The sequence below is a fragment of the Hydra vulgaris genome, chromosome 14 (assembly GCF_038396675.1).
Source record: "Hydra vulgaris chromosome 14, alternate assembly HydraT2T_AEP".
Taxonomy (NCBI): domain Eukaryota; kingdom Metazoa; phylum Cnidaria; class Hydrozoa; order Anthoathecata; family Hydridae; genus Hydra; species Hydra vulgaris.
The window spans coordinates 40,511,099-40,527,698 of NC_088933.1; the positions used below are offsets into that span (position 1 = coordinate 40,511,099).

The following is a 16,600-nucleotide window of genomic DNA, read 5'->3' on the forward strand; positions in this document are numbered from 1 at the left end:
GATTAAAGTATTAAAGGTTTTTATCGCATTATAATAATGGAAATAAAATTAGTTATAGAAATAGTTTTAAATTTATTATAAAAAATACATACTTATAAAGTAAATAAAACTACATATAATATTTAATTATTGGGAAAATTCTTCTAATCCTTTACTTTTTTACTTCCATGGTGCTACTAATAGAAATTATGTAATTACCTACCGTGTAAAGGATTAAACAATTTTATACAAAAAGTATTTTTTAACAAAATTTAAAATATTTAATTTTTTTACAAGTACTAATTATTTATTAAAACTGTTTATGTGGGCTTTATATAGGCTATTATATAGGTTAATATAAAAGCTGAGATTTGTTATTTAGAGAAAAACTAATGTTTCATATGTTCAGACTCAGCCCATTTTTGACTTCTATACTTATAAAGTATATTTATTATATTTTCCTTTTACAGCTGCAAGCTGAGGAAGACCATGGAACACCCCCGCAAACTCATAAACAGGTAACAGTTACAGAAGCTTTTCAGTGGCAACAAAAATATGACAAAAACTCACCTGAGGCAAGAAAGCTGAACCTAGCTTTTGCTGAATTCATATGTATTGATAAAGTGCCCATTTATACAGTTCAAAAATGTGGATTCCAACAAATGCTCCATCATTTAACCCAAAACACCAGCTTCCAAGTCGAAACTTTTTTATGTACACTGAGATTCCCTGCATGTACAATGACACCAGAGACCTCATAATCCAGCATCTCAGAGACAAATCATTTTACAGCTGCACAACAGATCTTTGGACAAGTAGAACTGCACACACTTTCATGTCTTTAACTCTGCAGTACATTACTAAATCATGGGAATTGCAATCCTGATGTCTTGGCTGTTGTGGTCTCAACACAGACCACACTGCTGAAAGTTTGAAGGAGGCCTTTGAAGAAAAACTTGAAAACTGGAAGTTGGACATTGCAAGAATGTCAGGCATCACAACAGACAATGCCACAAATAACAAAAAGCCTTTGAGGACTACACCTGGATTCCTTGTTTAAGGCACAATCTGCACCTTGCTGTAAATAAGGCATTAGACATAAACAGGATGTCTGCAGTGCTGTCAAGGCTTCGAAAAACTATTTCTGCCTTTACAAGATCCCCAAAACTTTCACGCCAGGTGACCAAGAAACAGAAAGATCTGTCCTCTCCAGACCACAAACTCATTCATGATGAACCCACTCGCTGGAATTCTTCATACGATATGGTGGAACGTTTCTTGGAGCAGCAGCAGGTTGTCTGTACTGTCCTGGCTAGCTGAAGACAGGAAAAAATGGCATCTGATGCCAAAAGACTCAGATATTGCAGTTTTAGAAACCGTTAAAGCAGTTCTTAAGCCACTCAGTCCTTTTACTGATGCACTTAGCGGGGAAAAACATACCACCCTGTCTTCAGTCTTGCCGTTACTCTGGAAGATATTTGAGTGTCTAAGTCATGAACAAAGTGACTCTGCATTAGCCCAAGAGATGAAGGAAGAGATACACGAGTATCTTCAGCATCGCTATGATGACCTGCAGCTACGATTTCTTTTGAACACTGCAACCTGCCTTGATCCACGATTTAAGAATAGCTTTGTCTCTCTAAAGGATGATGTGAAGCAAAGTCTCCTGGATGAGGTGAAAAAAATGGGCAATGAAAAAGAAGGAATTGCATCTCGGGTGTCTAGAGCATTGTCAAGTAAAGAAGTCAGGCCATCAAAAAAATCCAAAAATGACCTAAAGTTACTGCTTTCCACCATACAAGGGGAAAAGAAAGAAAAAGGAGAGCCAGCATCCTCAAGTCATGCACCTCTTTCTGCAAGTGGCGAGATAAATGGTGAATTCTTGGTGTACGATCAGATGCCTGAGGTCAGTGCTGAGGATGATCCACTTATCTGGTGGAAAACAAATATGGGTACTCTACCTCAACTATCAGAGTTTGCCAGGAAGTACCTTTGCATTGCTGCATCTAGCTGTTCATCTGTAAGAGTGTTCAGTACTGCAGGGTACATTGTTAGCCCAAGACGCTCAAGACTCAGGAACATGTTGATATGTTAGTGTTTCTATCTGAAAATCTGGAAATGGCAAAGAAAGTTACTTAAAGGAATAACTGTGTAGACCAGTATTGATTTGGGTAAAAAATGTTGTTATTTATCTATTTATTTAATTACTCAAACGTTTACAATCCTTGGCTTGAAATACTTAAATTATGCCGTTGTTTTTTTGTTTTTTTACATGTATAATAATATTTTAATTTACAACTTGTTGTTCAGTTATGGCATATTTTGTTTAATTTATAAAAATGTTACAGTTTATAAATAAGAGTGATTATTCAGTCATGGCTTATTGTTTTGTTATTTATCTAGTTATTTAATTACTTAAATGTTTACAATCCTTGGCTTGAAATACTTAAATTATGCCATTTTTTTTTTACATTTATAATAATATTTTAGTTTATTACTTGTTAGTCATGGCATATTTTGTTTAATTTATAAAAATTGCGTTTTTAAGGTTTGTAATTTTTATTTATTATTTGTGGAAAAAGTTGAAACACAATTTTAATCAAGTATGAAGAATGGCATTGTTTAACTTTATTAATAAAAATAGTGTGTTTTTCAGCTAGCATGTTTTTGTGTTTTGCTTTGACATAAAGAATCGTGAATTTTTATTGGCAAATTTAGCCTAAATTAAACTTTGGTTTGGTACCGAAATTGGTACCGAGAACCGTGGATTTTCACTGGTATCGGTACCGAATACTGTAATTTTGGTACCGTGACAACACTGTATGTATATATATATATAGATATAGATATATATATATATATATATATATATATATATATATATATATATATATATATATATTTATATATATATATATACATATATATATATATATATATATATGTATATATATATATATATATATATGTATATATATATATATATATATATATGAATAAATATATATATTTTATAATATATATCTTTTAATACCTGTTATCGAATAATTTAATTGATAACTTTAAATAAATTATATTTAATTTAAATTGATTTAAATTAATCCATTAATTTGTTAAAATTTAATCTTTAATCGATTAATTTAAAATACCGATTAATCTACCACCCCTAGTTGAAGGAATGTTTTACAACCGGATGCCCTTCCTGGCGTTAACATGAAGCAGGTTGCACAGGATAACATGTTACCAGTAGCAGGTTAACGTGACTTGACGTAAGGATAACCTGACCTGACCTATATATATATATATATATATAACACACACAAACACACACACACACACAAATATATATATATGTATATATATATATATATATATATATATATATGTATATATATATATATTTTTTTTTTAATCTATATATATATATTATATATAGTATATATATATATATATATATATATATATATATATATATATATAATTAATATATATATTTATATATATTTGTATATATTTATATTTTTAAATATATATATATATATATATATATATATATATATATATATATATATATATATATATATATAATTTATATATTTATTTAATTTTTTGGAAAAACTAGTTACCTATTTTTTCGATGGACTGCACCAATTATTTAAATGGTTTGGTGCCTTGCCGCAAGCATACCTTAAAAGATATTGGTAGTGAATTAGCACATCATCTCCAAAGGTGCCTCCCTGAGGGATCCACTTCCATTAGAAAGAAGTTTTATTGTCGTGTTACTGTCCTTTTGAAAGAGTCGTATCCAAACTGTTCTTTTGGAGAAGAGGGTGCAGTAAGTTTGAATTATTATTTAATGTTTTATTTTAAAATATTTCACACACAAACCAATGGCAAACTATAAATTCTTCAAAATGTTTAGTTAAACATAAGTTACGTCATTATCCTAAATAGAGTAAATTTAAATCGAACATCTAGGTTAAGATAAAGATCTAGATTAAAAAAATCTTGAATTAAAACTCTTTATACATGCCACATTCATGTGTTACACAAGATTTTTAGTTTTACATTTTGTTGTTCAGGGTGGTGTTGTAAAACGTGATTCGAATGTTATTCGTAAGCGACGTGAGCGAAAAATCAAAACTTTGGCAGAGTCTAAGAATGCAAACAGAATGCTTAACATCTCTGGAATAAACGATGCCTCATTTGATGATGATATACAAGTAATACTTCATAAAATTGTAAACTAAATATCATTTTTTATCAATATTTTTTATAATAATAAAAATATATTTTATATTTTTAGTAATTACGGTAACAATTTCGTTATAAGAGTTATTGCAATGTTTTTTGTTAGTGTGCTTTGGTGCAAAGAGTTCCAGATTTAGAACACATCCGTTGTTTAGTGAGGAATATGCGCTGTTCTCTGCCGTATTTAGAGCACAAAGATCATCTATTCCATCTCGAGATCGTAAGAAAACAATAATTATACTTTTGTCACATATATCATTAATTGTTATATGTGTGCTACAATGTAGGACATATTTAGCACTGCTACATATATTTTTAGATCATGGACGAGTTCGAAAAAATGAACATTATAAAAAGAGAAACAGCATTAGATAAGCTGATGCAAGTCGTTGATAAATTGTATCCTGGTATGCCTATTGCACCTGCCCTGATTAATTTTCACAACAGCACTACCAGAAGAGGGGTGCTGTGCCCAGTTGTTATTGATGGTGTAAGTTTAACGAAAAGTTGTTTAATTTTGTTTTTCTAATTATATATTTTTTAATAATATTAATTAAGAAAGATAAAAAGATTAAGATAATGATTTTCTTTTTTACAAAATGTTTAGGCTGAAGATATTATTTTTTCTCCTGGGCCTTGTCTCATATTAGCCGAAAATGTAAAAATTGTCGACAAAGTAAATATTATTGCAATAGGACAACGCCATAATGATGCACTACACGTCCTTCAACTTCTGGCATATTATTATATAATGGACTCATCCTACCCAAGGTTGTTTGGAGGAGCTTCAGGGCTACTGCAGCATTATGTCTTGCAACTACCATTTGATTGCATGATTAAGCTTTGGCTCAAAAAATGTAAAATCTTGTGAAATCTGTTGCCGTGGTATATTGACATTTTATATTGACTGAACCATGAAAAATTTATTCGTTTGTATATAAGCAATTCTATTTCATAACTTTTTTTAAAACAAATAAAATATAGTTTTTATCGTTTCTTAGGTCTTCTTATTTGTTTAAGTATGGCGTGACATTTAATTTTTAATTTGTCACGCGACATCTAAAACACTATCGTGTCGCATGTCATCAAGCCCGATTTTTCACGCCACATTTAATTTATCTAAATGTGGCGTGAAAAATCGGGCTTGGCGACATGCGACATGATAGTGTTTTAGATGTCGCGTGACAAATTAAAAATTAAATGTCACGCCATACTTAATTTTAAACAGTCGCGTGACAACTATAATTATAAATGTCACGCCAAACTTAATATTTGAATGTCGTGTGACAACTACGATTATAAATGTCGCGCGAAAAATCGGGCTTCGTGACATGGGAGTTTTATTAGACAATTTGGCGTGACATTTTTTACAGTGTAATAATAAATTTTTAAAATCTCCCGAACAATGCAAAACTTTAAAAAAATAATAAATTAATTTTAACAACAAATAATAAATAAATTTTGATAAAAAAATAATAAATTAATTTTAATAAGTAAATTTTGATAATAAAATAATAAATTTTATTAACAAAATATCAAACAAACTTTAACAGTAAATTTTAAAATGCCCTCGTAGAATGAAAAAGTGTGGGACAAAAAGAAATTAAAAAGTGTGTGGGAGAATTCCGTTTAATGAAGCAATATGAAAAGTGGTAAATGCAATTAGTGTTCATCGATAACATCAAATATATTCGGAAATACTTCATCAATGATTAAACATTTTAAAATTTAAACATGGAATTTCGCTACCAACACGGAAAGAAATGGGAGAAAGCACCGCCACCAAACAATTTAAAACTTTCGACGCTTTCGCTTCCGTCACAAGAAAGTCTGAGGAGAAATTGTTGCTAAAATGAGCGCTTTTGATGGTATATCAGTTTGAGCGATTACAAAGTCTAGCTTTATTCGTAAAAGTTTAGTAAAGTTAAGTTATAATCTTCTTTATGAGAGAATCCTAAAAGAATTTAGCCATAAAAACTTTGAATTGATTTCATAATTTTTATGACAAAAAGAAGTTAGAAATACAAGAATTATTAAAAGAAAAAGTTTAAAAAGGCCGACAATTTAGCATTACACTTGATAAACAGACAAGTATGAAAATACGGAAATACAAATTACCAATTTGAATAGAACTGAGTCTGAAGAGGGTTGGTATTACTTGGATTTAGTTTGAATTTCAAACTTGTGTACAGCTTTACAGTTAGTTAAAAAAGTAGAGCAAGATAAACACATATTATATTAAGTTTGAAAAATAAATTAGTGAACGGCGGCAGTGCAAGTGTAATAAAATGTGTAATAAAATTTCCTAGTCTTTATAATTTGTATTCGAATCGCTATACAGTTTAAATGTATTTGATGAACTAAACAAAAATAAAAATATTGCTCCCATGCAAAATGAAGATGACCATGATCAAGATGGTATTGATGATGATTTTGTTAAAAAATTTATATTTTAACGAGCGACGATGATATCAAAGAATACGGACAAGTTAAATTTAAAAAATTAGACAATATGGAAGAAAATATAAAAAGTGTTTGCATATCTAATAAATGGTTCTTCTATGCAAAATTACATTAGCATAAAAGATTAAAATAATTTTAGAAAATGAACTTCAGCTAGTGTTAGATGTAAGAACTCGTTGGAACTCATTTGTTCAAAATTATATTTAGATTTTTAAAATAATTGATGTCATTAAGGAAATATCAAATTTTTCAAAAAATTTTGTTGTTGTTTTATTTAATTTAAAGTTTATCATAGAATCATATTCTGAAAACCATTTTTTAAAATTCAGTATGTAACTTAAGGAAAACAAACTTTACTGAACTTTACTTTTCAAAGCGAACTTGACAACCTCCGTAGCAACGGTTATTTTCACTTAGCCAAGAAATTCTCTCCAAATATAACTTTTGATACTGAAAGGCTTGCTGAAATGAGTTTATAATTTATTTCTATTTCCCATTAATCAAAACATCTGTAAGATTAAAAGCAATAACTGGATTTCTCATAAATTTCTTCCAGAAGTTTCTTTAAAACGAATTGTCATCTTAAAGTTATATATATATCTAGCATCTCTTTATGTTTATATAATTTAAATCTTATACTTTTGATTGGTAGAGAACGTGTGAAATTCGCTACTCAATACAAAAAAAAAAAAGAATTCATAGAAATCAATATACTTTAAGTAAAACAAATTTAGCAAATACTAGTTTTCTACTAACAGATTCACAGAGCTCAATATATGTATCTTGTTCGAAGGTAGACCCTATTTATACTTCTGCAAGTTCTAATAAATAAAACATATAATAATTAATAGCACATATAAGCATATAATAATTATTAGCACATTATTAGCCAGTTGTTATGTTGTCCAGCATGTAAAACTTGTCGACTTAAGCTGAAAATGCTAAAACAAATTTTGGACTTTCCAGCTTATTGATTATATTCTGTAAATGTGGATTAAATCATGAATTTTTTACATTCAAGAAATGTAGTTCTAAAAGTTGTAAAGCCTTTGTTATTAACGAAAGGTCAGTTTATGCAATGCGTTTATTTGGACAAGGCCATACTGGCCTTAAAAGATTCTGTTATCTTATGGATCTTCCACCGCCAATGACTAAAAACTCTTACATTAAAATTGTTCAAAAAATTGCTATTGAAGTTGAAGCAATTGCAATAGAAACCATGTCTGATGCTGCACTTGAAATTATAAAAGCATCTCAACATACTACTGATGAATTAAATTTAATAAATATCCGTGTTTTTTGTGATGGTACTTGGCAACGTCGTCAATTTTCCTCGTACAACGGTGCTTATACTGCAATACCAATGATTATAGGAAAAGTTTTCGATTGTGAAGTGTTTTACAAATATTGCAAACAATGTTTTTTGATTATAAAGAAAAAAAAAACATACCCTGATGCATACAAAATGCTAAAAAATACTCATTTTGTAATCTCAACTATACTAGCCCATCACCTGGTATGGAGGTCTCTGGAGCAAAACTAATTTTTGAACGATCTATTGAAAAATATAAACTTCGCTATTCTCAAATTTGTGGTGACGGAGATAGTAAAGCATTTTCATCTGTTGAAAGAGTGTATGGTGATACAGTAGTTTCAAAATTAGAATGTGTTGGTTATGTACAAAAAAGAGGTGGCACACGATTAAGAAAATTGAAAAAGGTGTCTAGGTGGTTAAGGAAGACTTACTGATGCAACTATTGACAGATTGCAAAACTATGATGGAATTGCAGTAAGAACCAAAAACCAGTCTGTTCATGAAATGCGCAGTGCAATACTTACTTCATTGTTTTATCAAAAAAAAATTCCTAACAGCTATTGTCTAAACGGTGAAAGAAGTTGGTGCCAGCACAAATTTAATCGAAACCATCCCAATCAACCTTCTCTCTATAAACAAAACCCTGGTTTGCCACGTGATATTATTGAGTTACTAAAGCTAATTTACGAAGAACATAGCTCTAATGCAGGGTTGTCCAACGCGTGGCCCGCGGGCCAGAAGGTGGCCCTCGTCAGCCTATGGCATGGCCCGCATATCACGGTCCATTAATTTTGAATTTTTATTTTAATAAAAATTTCAAATAACAATAATAAAATAAGTTCTACAGCAACAGCATATTATTTATATATTTATAATTCGAATTATACATTCGATTTCGATTATACTTTCACTATAAAAATCCGCATTTGAAATAATAAAACGCGCGCTAGAGAAAAAACATTATTTTTATATATTTAATAAAGATGGCTTCAGCTAAAAGACGTAGATGTGATACTGAAAGCTGTCATGGGGGTCGTGTATTTAATCCTTCTTGGACAACTGACTATTTTGTACAAAGTACTTCTATTATATGTCTAATTTGTTTGGAGAAAATTGCCGTGTGTAAAAGTTATAATGTGAACAGGCACCACACTACAAAACATGCTGTAAGTTATGACAAATTTAAAGGCCAATTTCGAATTGATAAGATTGAATTGTTGAAGAAAACTTTTCTTGCACAACAATCAGTGATGAAAACTAAAGTGATTAGCTCTTACAGTGTTACCAAAATAAGTTTTTTAACGGCAGAAGCTATTTCAAAAAGTGGTAGACCTTTTTGTACTGGTGATTTATTAAAAAACTGTTTAAAAATATTTTGTAAAGAGATATGTCCTGAAAAAACACCTACTGTTGAAGATCTTAGCCTCTCACTCCTGACTGTTGCTAGAAGAGTTGAAGATCTATCAAAAAATATTGAATTATCATTAAAAGAAATATTAAATAAATGTGAAGCCTATAGTCTGGCACTGGATGAATCAACAGACAGAGGTGATACTGCTCAGCTAGCCATTTTTATTAGAGGTATAACTAGTAACTTTGAAGTAATTGAAGAACTGTTAGATATTAATCATATGAAGGACACAAAAAGAGGAGAAGATATTCTCTCTGAAGTGAAAAAAACATGAATGAAATTTGAATTACCAGAAAAGAAACTCTGTGGTGTCACTACAGATGGAGCAAGTGCACTAACAGGAAAAAATATTGGATTTATTGCATTACTTAAGAAATCCATTAATCATGAAATTATTTCATATCACTGCATTATACACCAAGAGTAGTTATGTGCAAAAGTATTGGAGATGAAGAATGTTATGGAACTTGTTATTCATACTGTTAACTTTATAAGAAGTCGTGGCCTTAATCACAGACAGTTCAAACAATTACTTTAAGGTTGTGGTAGTGAGGCTTAAGATGTAATTTATTTCAGCCAGGTTAGACGGCTTAGTCGAGCTGCTACTCTGAAAAGATTTTGGATACTATTACCTGAAATAGTGCTGTTTCTAAAAATTAAAGGGAAAGACACAAGCTTTCTTGAAAATATTGACTGTCTGAATGATTTGGCATTTTTGATTGACATGACTCAGATGTTAATGGAATTAAATCTTAAGTTGCAGGGGTAAGATCAACTTATTAGTAAATTGTTTGAAAATGTAGAAACATTTGTTTTAAAATTAAAACTTCTGAAACAACAATTAAGTTCTAAAGTACTTGTCCATTTCAAAGCATATCAGAAAGAAATATTAATACAATTTACTCTGAAAGATATTGTACTCTTAATTTAAAATTAATTGATGAATTTGACACAAGATTTTAAAAAGGAAAAAAATGAGTTAGACTTATTTGCGCATCCATGTACCATCAAAGCTGAGACAGTTAGAAATGAATTTCAAATGGAGTTAATAGAATTGCAAAACAATAAAGATCTTAAAGAAGCCTACAAATGTGCTTCTAATAAGTGAAAAATATTTAATAGCATGCAGACATGCTATTAAACATTTTTCACTTTTTGGAAGCACATACAACTGCGAACAGTTTTTCTCAAAAATGAAGAATGTAAAAACAGAACAGAGAAATAGATTGACAGATAAACACCTTACTAATACCCTTCGAATTGCATCATCAAATATAAAAGCAGACATAGATCATTTATGCAAAAAAAAACAGTGTCAAGTTTCACATTGATCGAACTTTTGTATAACTTCACTTTGAACCTTAACTATGAGTGTAACTGTTTATTTAAATTTAAATAAAAACTTCAAATTTAATAATTTTTATTTTAGGTATTTTATGTTTGTGGCCCTCAAGTTGATTTTGAAACGAATTAATGGCCCTTACTGTAAAAAGGTTGGACATCCCTGCTCTAATGACAAACTTGCAAAATGCATGGAAAAACTCAGAACCAAAATGAGAGTCTTTACATGATGATATGGGAACGAGTATTGAAAACTAAATTCTGTTCATTGTTACATTTGAAATTTGCAACATATGATGCTATTGTAAACTTTAATATTGGAAGAAAAGCATCAGTGATGACTTATGAATATTTCAATATGATTCTAGGAACATTTTGATAGATAGCTGCAATAGAGAAAATAAAATACGTTTGTGTCAATCGTCATACAAAATTAAATCCGGTGAAAAGTTGCGTAGAAATACAGTCAGGGGCAATAAAAAGAACAAAAATGATAAGGAAAAGCAAAAAAAAAGGAATTCTTTATGCTGCTGGTAGCTTTTAAACATTTTGCTTTGAAATTTACATACATTGTTTATTTAAAAAATATTTTTTTGCATTTTTTTCTCTTTTTTTAATTTTTAAAGTGTTTTTTTGCTAACTTCTATTTTTCAATCTCTGGTCACAGTTACTTCATTTTGTAGTAATCAGTTTTTAATCAAATTTTCAGCAATGATGTGTTTTTATATGATGTATGTAATCTGCCAAAAGTTAATTATAAAATATTTCAGAGTTTGAGTTATTGCTGTTTCAGCACTAAAATCTATTTCTTTATTTAAAAATCTTCATAATCCGTGTAGTTCTACATGGAAACTAATAGTCAAATTTAAAAACTTTTGGCAGATTGCATAAATCAAACTTTTTTTTTTCATTGCGCAAAGTTTTACTTTTAATACTCTATTAGAATCTGAGATATTTTTGACAGTGCGACGTGCATATTTTCCTATATCCGTTGTTTTAGGAGACTGTCATGAAAACATAACCACCTGTACTTTTATAAATCAATTTCGTTTGATAAGATCATTCATAGGCTTAATTTTAATTTCGACTATTAGATTTTACTTCCATAATAATTTTGAAGGGGGTATACCACCATAAAGAAGCTCGCCAAGAAATTAGATATGTACATTTATTAGAAAATATCAATAGTGAATTATTAGATGAATTGGGCAGTACGCTAAAAACCTATTAAATTGACTGTTGAAAGTCTTAGCAGGGACGATGCTATATATATATATATATATATATATATATATATATATATATATATATATATATATATATATATTTTAAAGAAACCGCAAAATTAATTGACCAGAATGTTTTTAAAAACATTCTGAATGATTTTTAAACATTCCGAATGTTTTTAACAATATAAACAATGTTTTTTTTTTATTTTTTTTAACAGGAGGGGTGACATTAGTAAAAAATAAGGCCTTCCGTTTGTCGGCGTGCGGGTCTCAATTATCAACCGAAGGCCTTCGGTTGCAGGTATGCGGGTCATTTTTCCATTTTAGAAGGCCTACAACGGAAGGACTCGCATAATGTATTTAGGGCGTTAGAATTTTAAGACCGGCGCTTTATTTAAATAATTCAAAGCAAAATAAAAGATGGCTTCTAAAAGGAAAGCTGAATGGTCTGATAAAGCAGTACAATTAGAATCAAAGAAATACGTTAAGCTGGATCAATATGGTAACAATATACAATGCTTGCTATGCAATGTTGGAATCAAAGTCAGAAAGGGGAGATCTTTCACTACACATGAGTACGATCAACATTGTAAATCCATTTCACACGAGCTATGTGTTCGTAAAGAAAATGAAGCCGGGCATTCCCAAACGAATATACATCAGTTTTTTCCAGTTGTTTTTCCCAAAGATTCGAAATTAAAAATTGTGGCTAATTCTGAAATTGATTTTAGTATTATTCCTGAAGCTAAAATAAAATTAACTAAACCATGCGACGGTGTATTTAATAAGAGAAGAGAACTTGTAATCCTTTTAACTCATATGGCATTATGGATAGTATGATAACTGATAATTCAAAATTTGTTAAAATAGATTATAAAATTTATATTCATAGTATTCGATGTACTAGAAATCACATCAAAAAATGTGATCACTGCATTAATTTGTGTAGAAATCGATCATTCACTAGCCGATTAAAAGCAATGCAGATAATAAGAGATGTTTTAGAAGTTATAGAATCGTCTGAAATTCGTGATGCAGACTTGGAAGCTCTTAAAAAATTTGTAAAAAGCTGTAAACTTAATCATGCACGGTGTAATGAAAAACGAAAATTGTTAGCTGCAAAGGTCAGTTTAAAAATTGAAGGTATTGCTTTATTATTAAATCTGAAAAAAGAACTTTTGGCAATTGGAATTACTGTTTCAGAAACCAATCAAATTTCAGGATATGATTCCTTTTTCCGATCATTTCATAAACTTTATAAAGAAAATCCTAAACAAAATGGAACTCTACTACATACAATGCAGTCTTGTCTAATTTCAAAAGCAAGTAGTAAAACGAATAAAAAATTTCAAATTGTGATGTTAGATTTTGTTTTAATGCTTCGAACATTTGGTAAATGTGTTTATAGATTTGTTGCTGCAAATCTCCCTAGTGTTTCCTTGAGACATATACAACGCGTCACTGCAAAAACATCAAATAGTTTTATTCTTGATGTTTCTGTAGATGGGCTTAACAAAAAATTAGATAACATTTATGACATAATGCCTGGAATCAATAAACTAATTGTGTCTATATCTATGGATGCTACCAAAGTAAGCCCTTCTAACTTGTGTCAAGTTTAATTGCATTGTCGGAAAGGTTGCAACAAATCATATACTGACAATAAATGATGAAACACTTAGTGGTATTGACAGTGCAATAGATCTAGCAAAAGAAGTTAAAGCAGTTGTTATAATGATTCACAACTGTCCTGAAGGAATGACACCAATGAAACTTCTATGTATTCATCCCCAAAGTACAAATGAAAGTAATCATAAATTTAATAATCACATTTGTGATGTTTTAATAAGACATCCAAATTTTGATGTTGTTTCATATTGCACAGATGGTGTATCATATGAAAGTAAATAGATAACAAAGACTTTATTATCATTTCTGGATGAAAAAACAAATGAAGTTGCTAGATGATAATCATGTTGCAAAAGCCATAAGAAACCAAATTTTGTCTGGGTCTGAATTAAAAATAATTGGATCGTATCTGATTCAACCTGGAATATTTGCACATGCAAGTTTAAACATATCTAAAGATTTATATGAAGTTAAAGACTTTGCATCTGATGCTTTAGTGTTGGGAATTTGTGACCCTAAATTAATAAAAAAGATTATAGAAGCAGATTTTAACAGTCATGCAATTTCAAAGCAATCACAGTACATACTTTCTTTAACATTAGTATTTCTCAGACTTTTTCTTATTTCAACAAATGCTGACGATATTGATTTCCAATTAAGAATTTCCTTAAAATGGTGCGCAATGATTTGGTTTTTATCAATTGAAGGTATTCACTTTACAACTTTAAAGAACATTGTTACAAATACAATAGGTTCAATCTTATTGTACCCACAGGAGCGAATTAAACTCCCTAGATATTGTACTGAAGAACCTTGTGAGCATTATTTTGGCTGTACTAGGCAAATTGAAAGAGAGTTCACAATTCGAGGTTTTATTCAGTATGATGATCGAATAAATCAATTTTTTTCATCTGCTTTTAGATCAGCATTAAACACTGGAGGAAATTCATCAAAAGGTTATGCCAGTACTTCAACTGGCTTTGTTGCATCTGTAACTGCATTGCAAGAAAAACAAAAAACAAAGAAAAAAGAAGTTATCCCTGCATTGAATTTATCACCTAATCAAGAAAAGGTTTCACTTGATCTTTTTTGTCACCAATCATTTGCTAGTAAACTATCAAAAATAGTTTTTCCAACAATAAATGAGTTTTCAGATAAAATGAGGGTTTTGCTTAATACATGCGGAATTGAGAAACTTTGACTAAAAAATTTAGTTCTCTTTCAGATTTAAAGAACTTCTATATTTCCTTTATAGAGAATAAAAGTAGTCTGATAAAAGTAAACAGTAATCCCAACTTGGATAAAGAAATAATTGCTGATAATGGCTATGACACTGATGTGCAAGAAAAATTAATAGAAATAATTAATAATAGTTTACAGGAAACAATTTTAGAAGTTGAAGTGATTCATAGTGAGCCAGAGATACACGATGTTGATGAGGTGTTGGTTGAGATTAACCAAAGCAACATTTATTTTCAGAAAATGTTTACTCAAATATCACTTTAGGACATTTGTGAAGAAGGGTTGGCATCTATTTCTGAGCAAGTTCATGTGTCATTTAATAATCACCAAAAATCTAAATCATTATTACAACGTTGGTATAAACCAAATTTGAAAGATAAGTCTAGCATAGAAAATTATAATGTAAAAATAGGGAGTCTTTTTCAAGCTGAATTGACAACATGGGTTGTCATGAGTATTTTTCGGAAAGCATACAACAAACGGAGACCAACAGAAAATTGTAAAGTTCCTGTTGATAAAAAGGGCTTAGTTTTGATACATACATGGAGCCTTAAACGGTAGCTATATACTCCCATATCAAAATGCCGAACAAGAAGAGATAAATAAAAAAAAAATGTATTTTATGAAAATTGATTGCCATGATATAACTAAATGGCTTGCTGCTGATTAAATTGTTTAAAGCCTTTTGAAGTTTCTTTTTGATTTAGTTCTCGTTTAAACTCGTTTTGGTACTCCATTAATAATTTTGCATTACTTTTTGTATATATTTATTTCATAACTATATAGCAAAGAAATATATATATATTTTTTTTAGAATGATAAGTGAAAAGATGAAGTTCTTAACTTCACTGATCTATATCACACACACTCTCTCTCTCTCTCTCACACACACACACACACACACACACACAGACACACACACACACACACACACACACACACACACACACTAACACACACACACAAATATATATATATATATATATATATATATATATATATATACATATATATATGTATATATATATATATATATATATATATATATATATATATATATATATATATATATATATATATATATATATATATATATATATAAATATATAGTAATATACAATAGGGTGACTTATAATAAGATTTTTGAAAAATATCTAAATATGTAGAATATAATAATGGAATACTGATTTTAATTTTTTTTAAATAAAAAATATTTTTAGCTCAAGACCCTTAGAAATATATGTAGACCCTTAAAATATATAAATAGACCCTTAAAAATATGACGGGCCCCTAAAACTTTGAATAAAAAAGAAGTTCTACTAAAGTAGGTCAACCTGGTACTCAAAAGAAGCGAAATTATATAAAAACTATATAAAAATAATTATATTTTTAATACATATTATATATAATTAATTCCCTTTATTCTAAGTGCAAAATCATTTTGAAGCTGATATTAGTTTTGGGTTTTATTTATACTACAATTTTCACAATGAAAAAAACTCAAGAGCTAATGAGGATTGTTTTGCAGTCCTTAGGAGTTTTACTATACTGTTAGCAAGCTCATTAATTCATTGGCCACCAACTCATTTAAGGCATTATCATAGAACAATACAACTCCTAATTCAATTCAATTCAACAAATTTAACACTAATCTATAGAAAAGGTGACAAATGTGGAGCCTAATAATGGGGAACCTAATTGAGTATGAGCTCAATTTCAAATTGTATTTTGGGACAACAA

General features: G+C 29.6%; 2 protein-coding genes and 1 long non-coding RNA gene across 3 annotated transcripts; all 3 read left to right on the plus strand.

Annotated features, from left to right (window-relative positions):
* The first annotated feature begins 1,210 nt into the window (after positions 1-1,210).
* LOC136091120 (E3 SUMO-protein ligase ZBED1-like) lies at positions 1,211-2,074 on the plus strand. The gene has a single exon (XM_065818106.1). It carries the CDS (start codon positions 1,211-1,213, stop codon positions 2,072-2,074), a length of 864 nt encoding a protein of 287 aa, XP_065674178.1.
* A 2,060-nt stretch (positions 2,075-4,134) lies between these two features.
* On the plus strand, positions 4,135-4,715 carry LOC136091249 (uncharacterized). The gene is made up of 3 exons (XR_010643834.1): positions 4,135-4,202; positions 4,337-4,450; positions 4,550-4,715. It is a non-coding gene; the product is annotated as an uncharacterized LOC136091249 (long non-coding RNA).
* Positions 4,716-8,991: 4,276 nt separating this feature from the next.
* LOC136091121 (general transcription factor II-I repeat domain-containing protein 2A-like) lies at positions 8,992-9,693 on the plus strand. Its single transcript, XM_065818107.1, has one exon. The coding sequence runs from the start codon at positions 8,992-8,994 to the stop codon at positions 9,691-9,693; it is 702 nt and encodes a 233-aa protein (XP_065674179.1).
* The last annotated feature ends 6,907 nt before the right edge of the window (positions 9,694-16,600 follow it).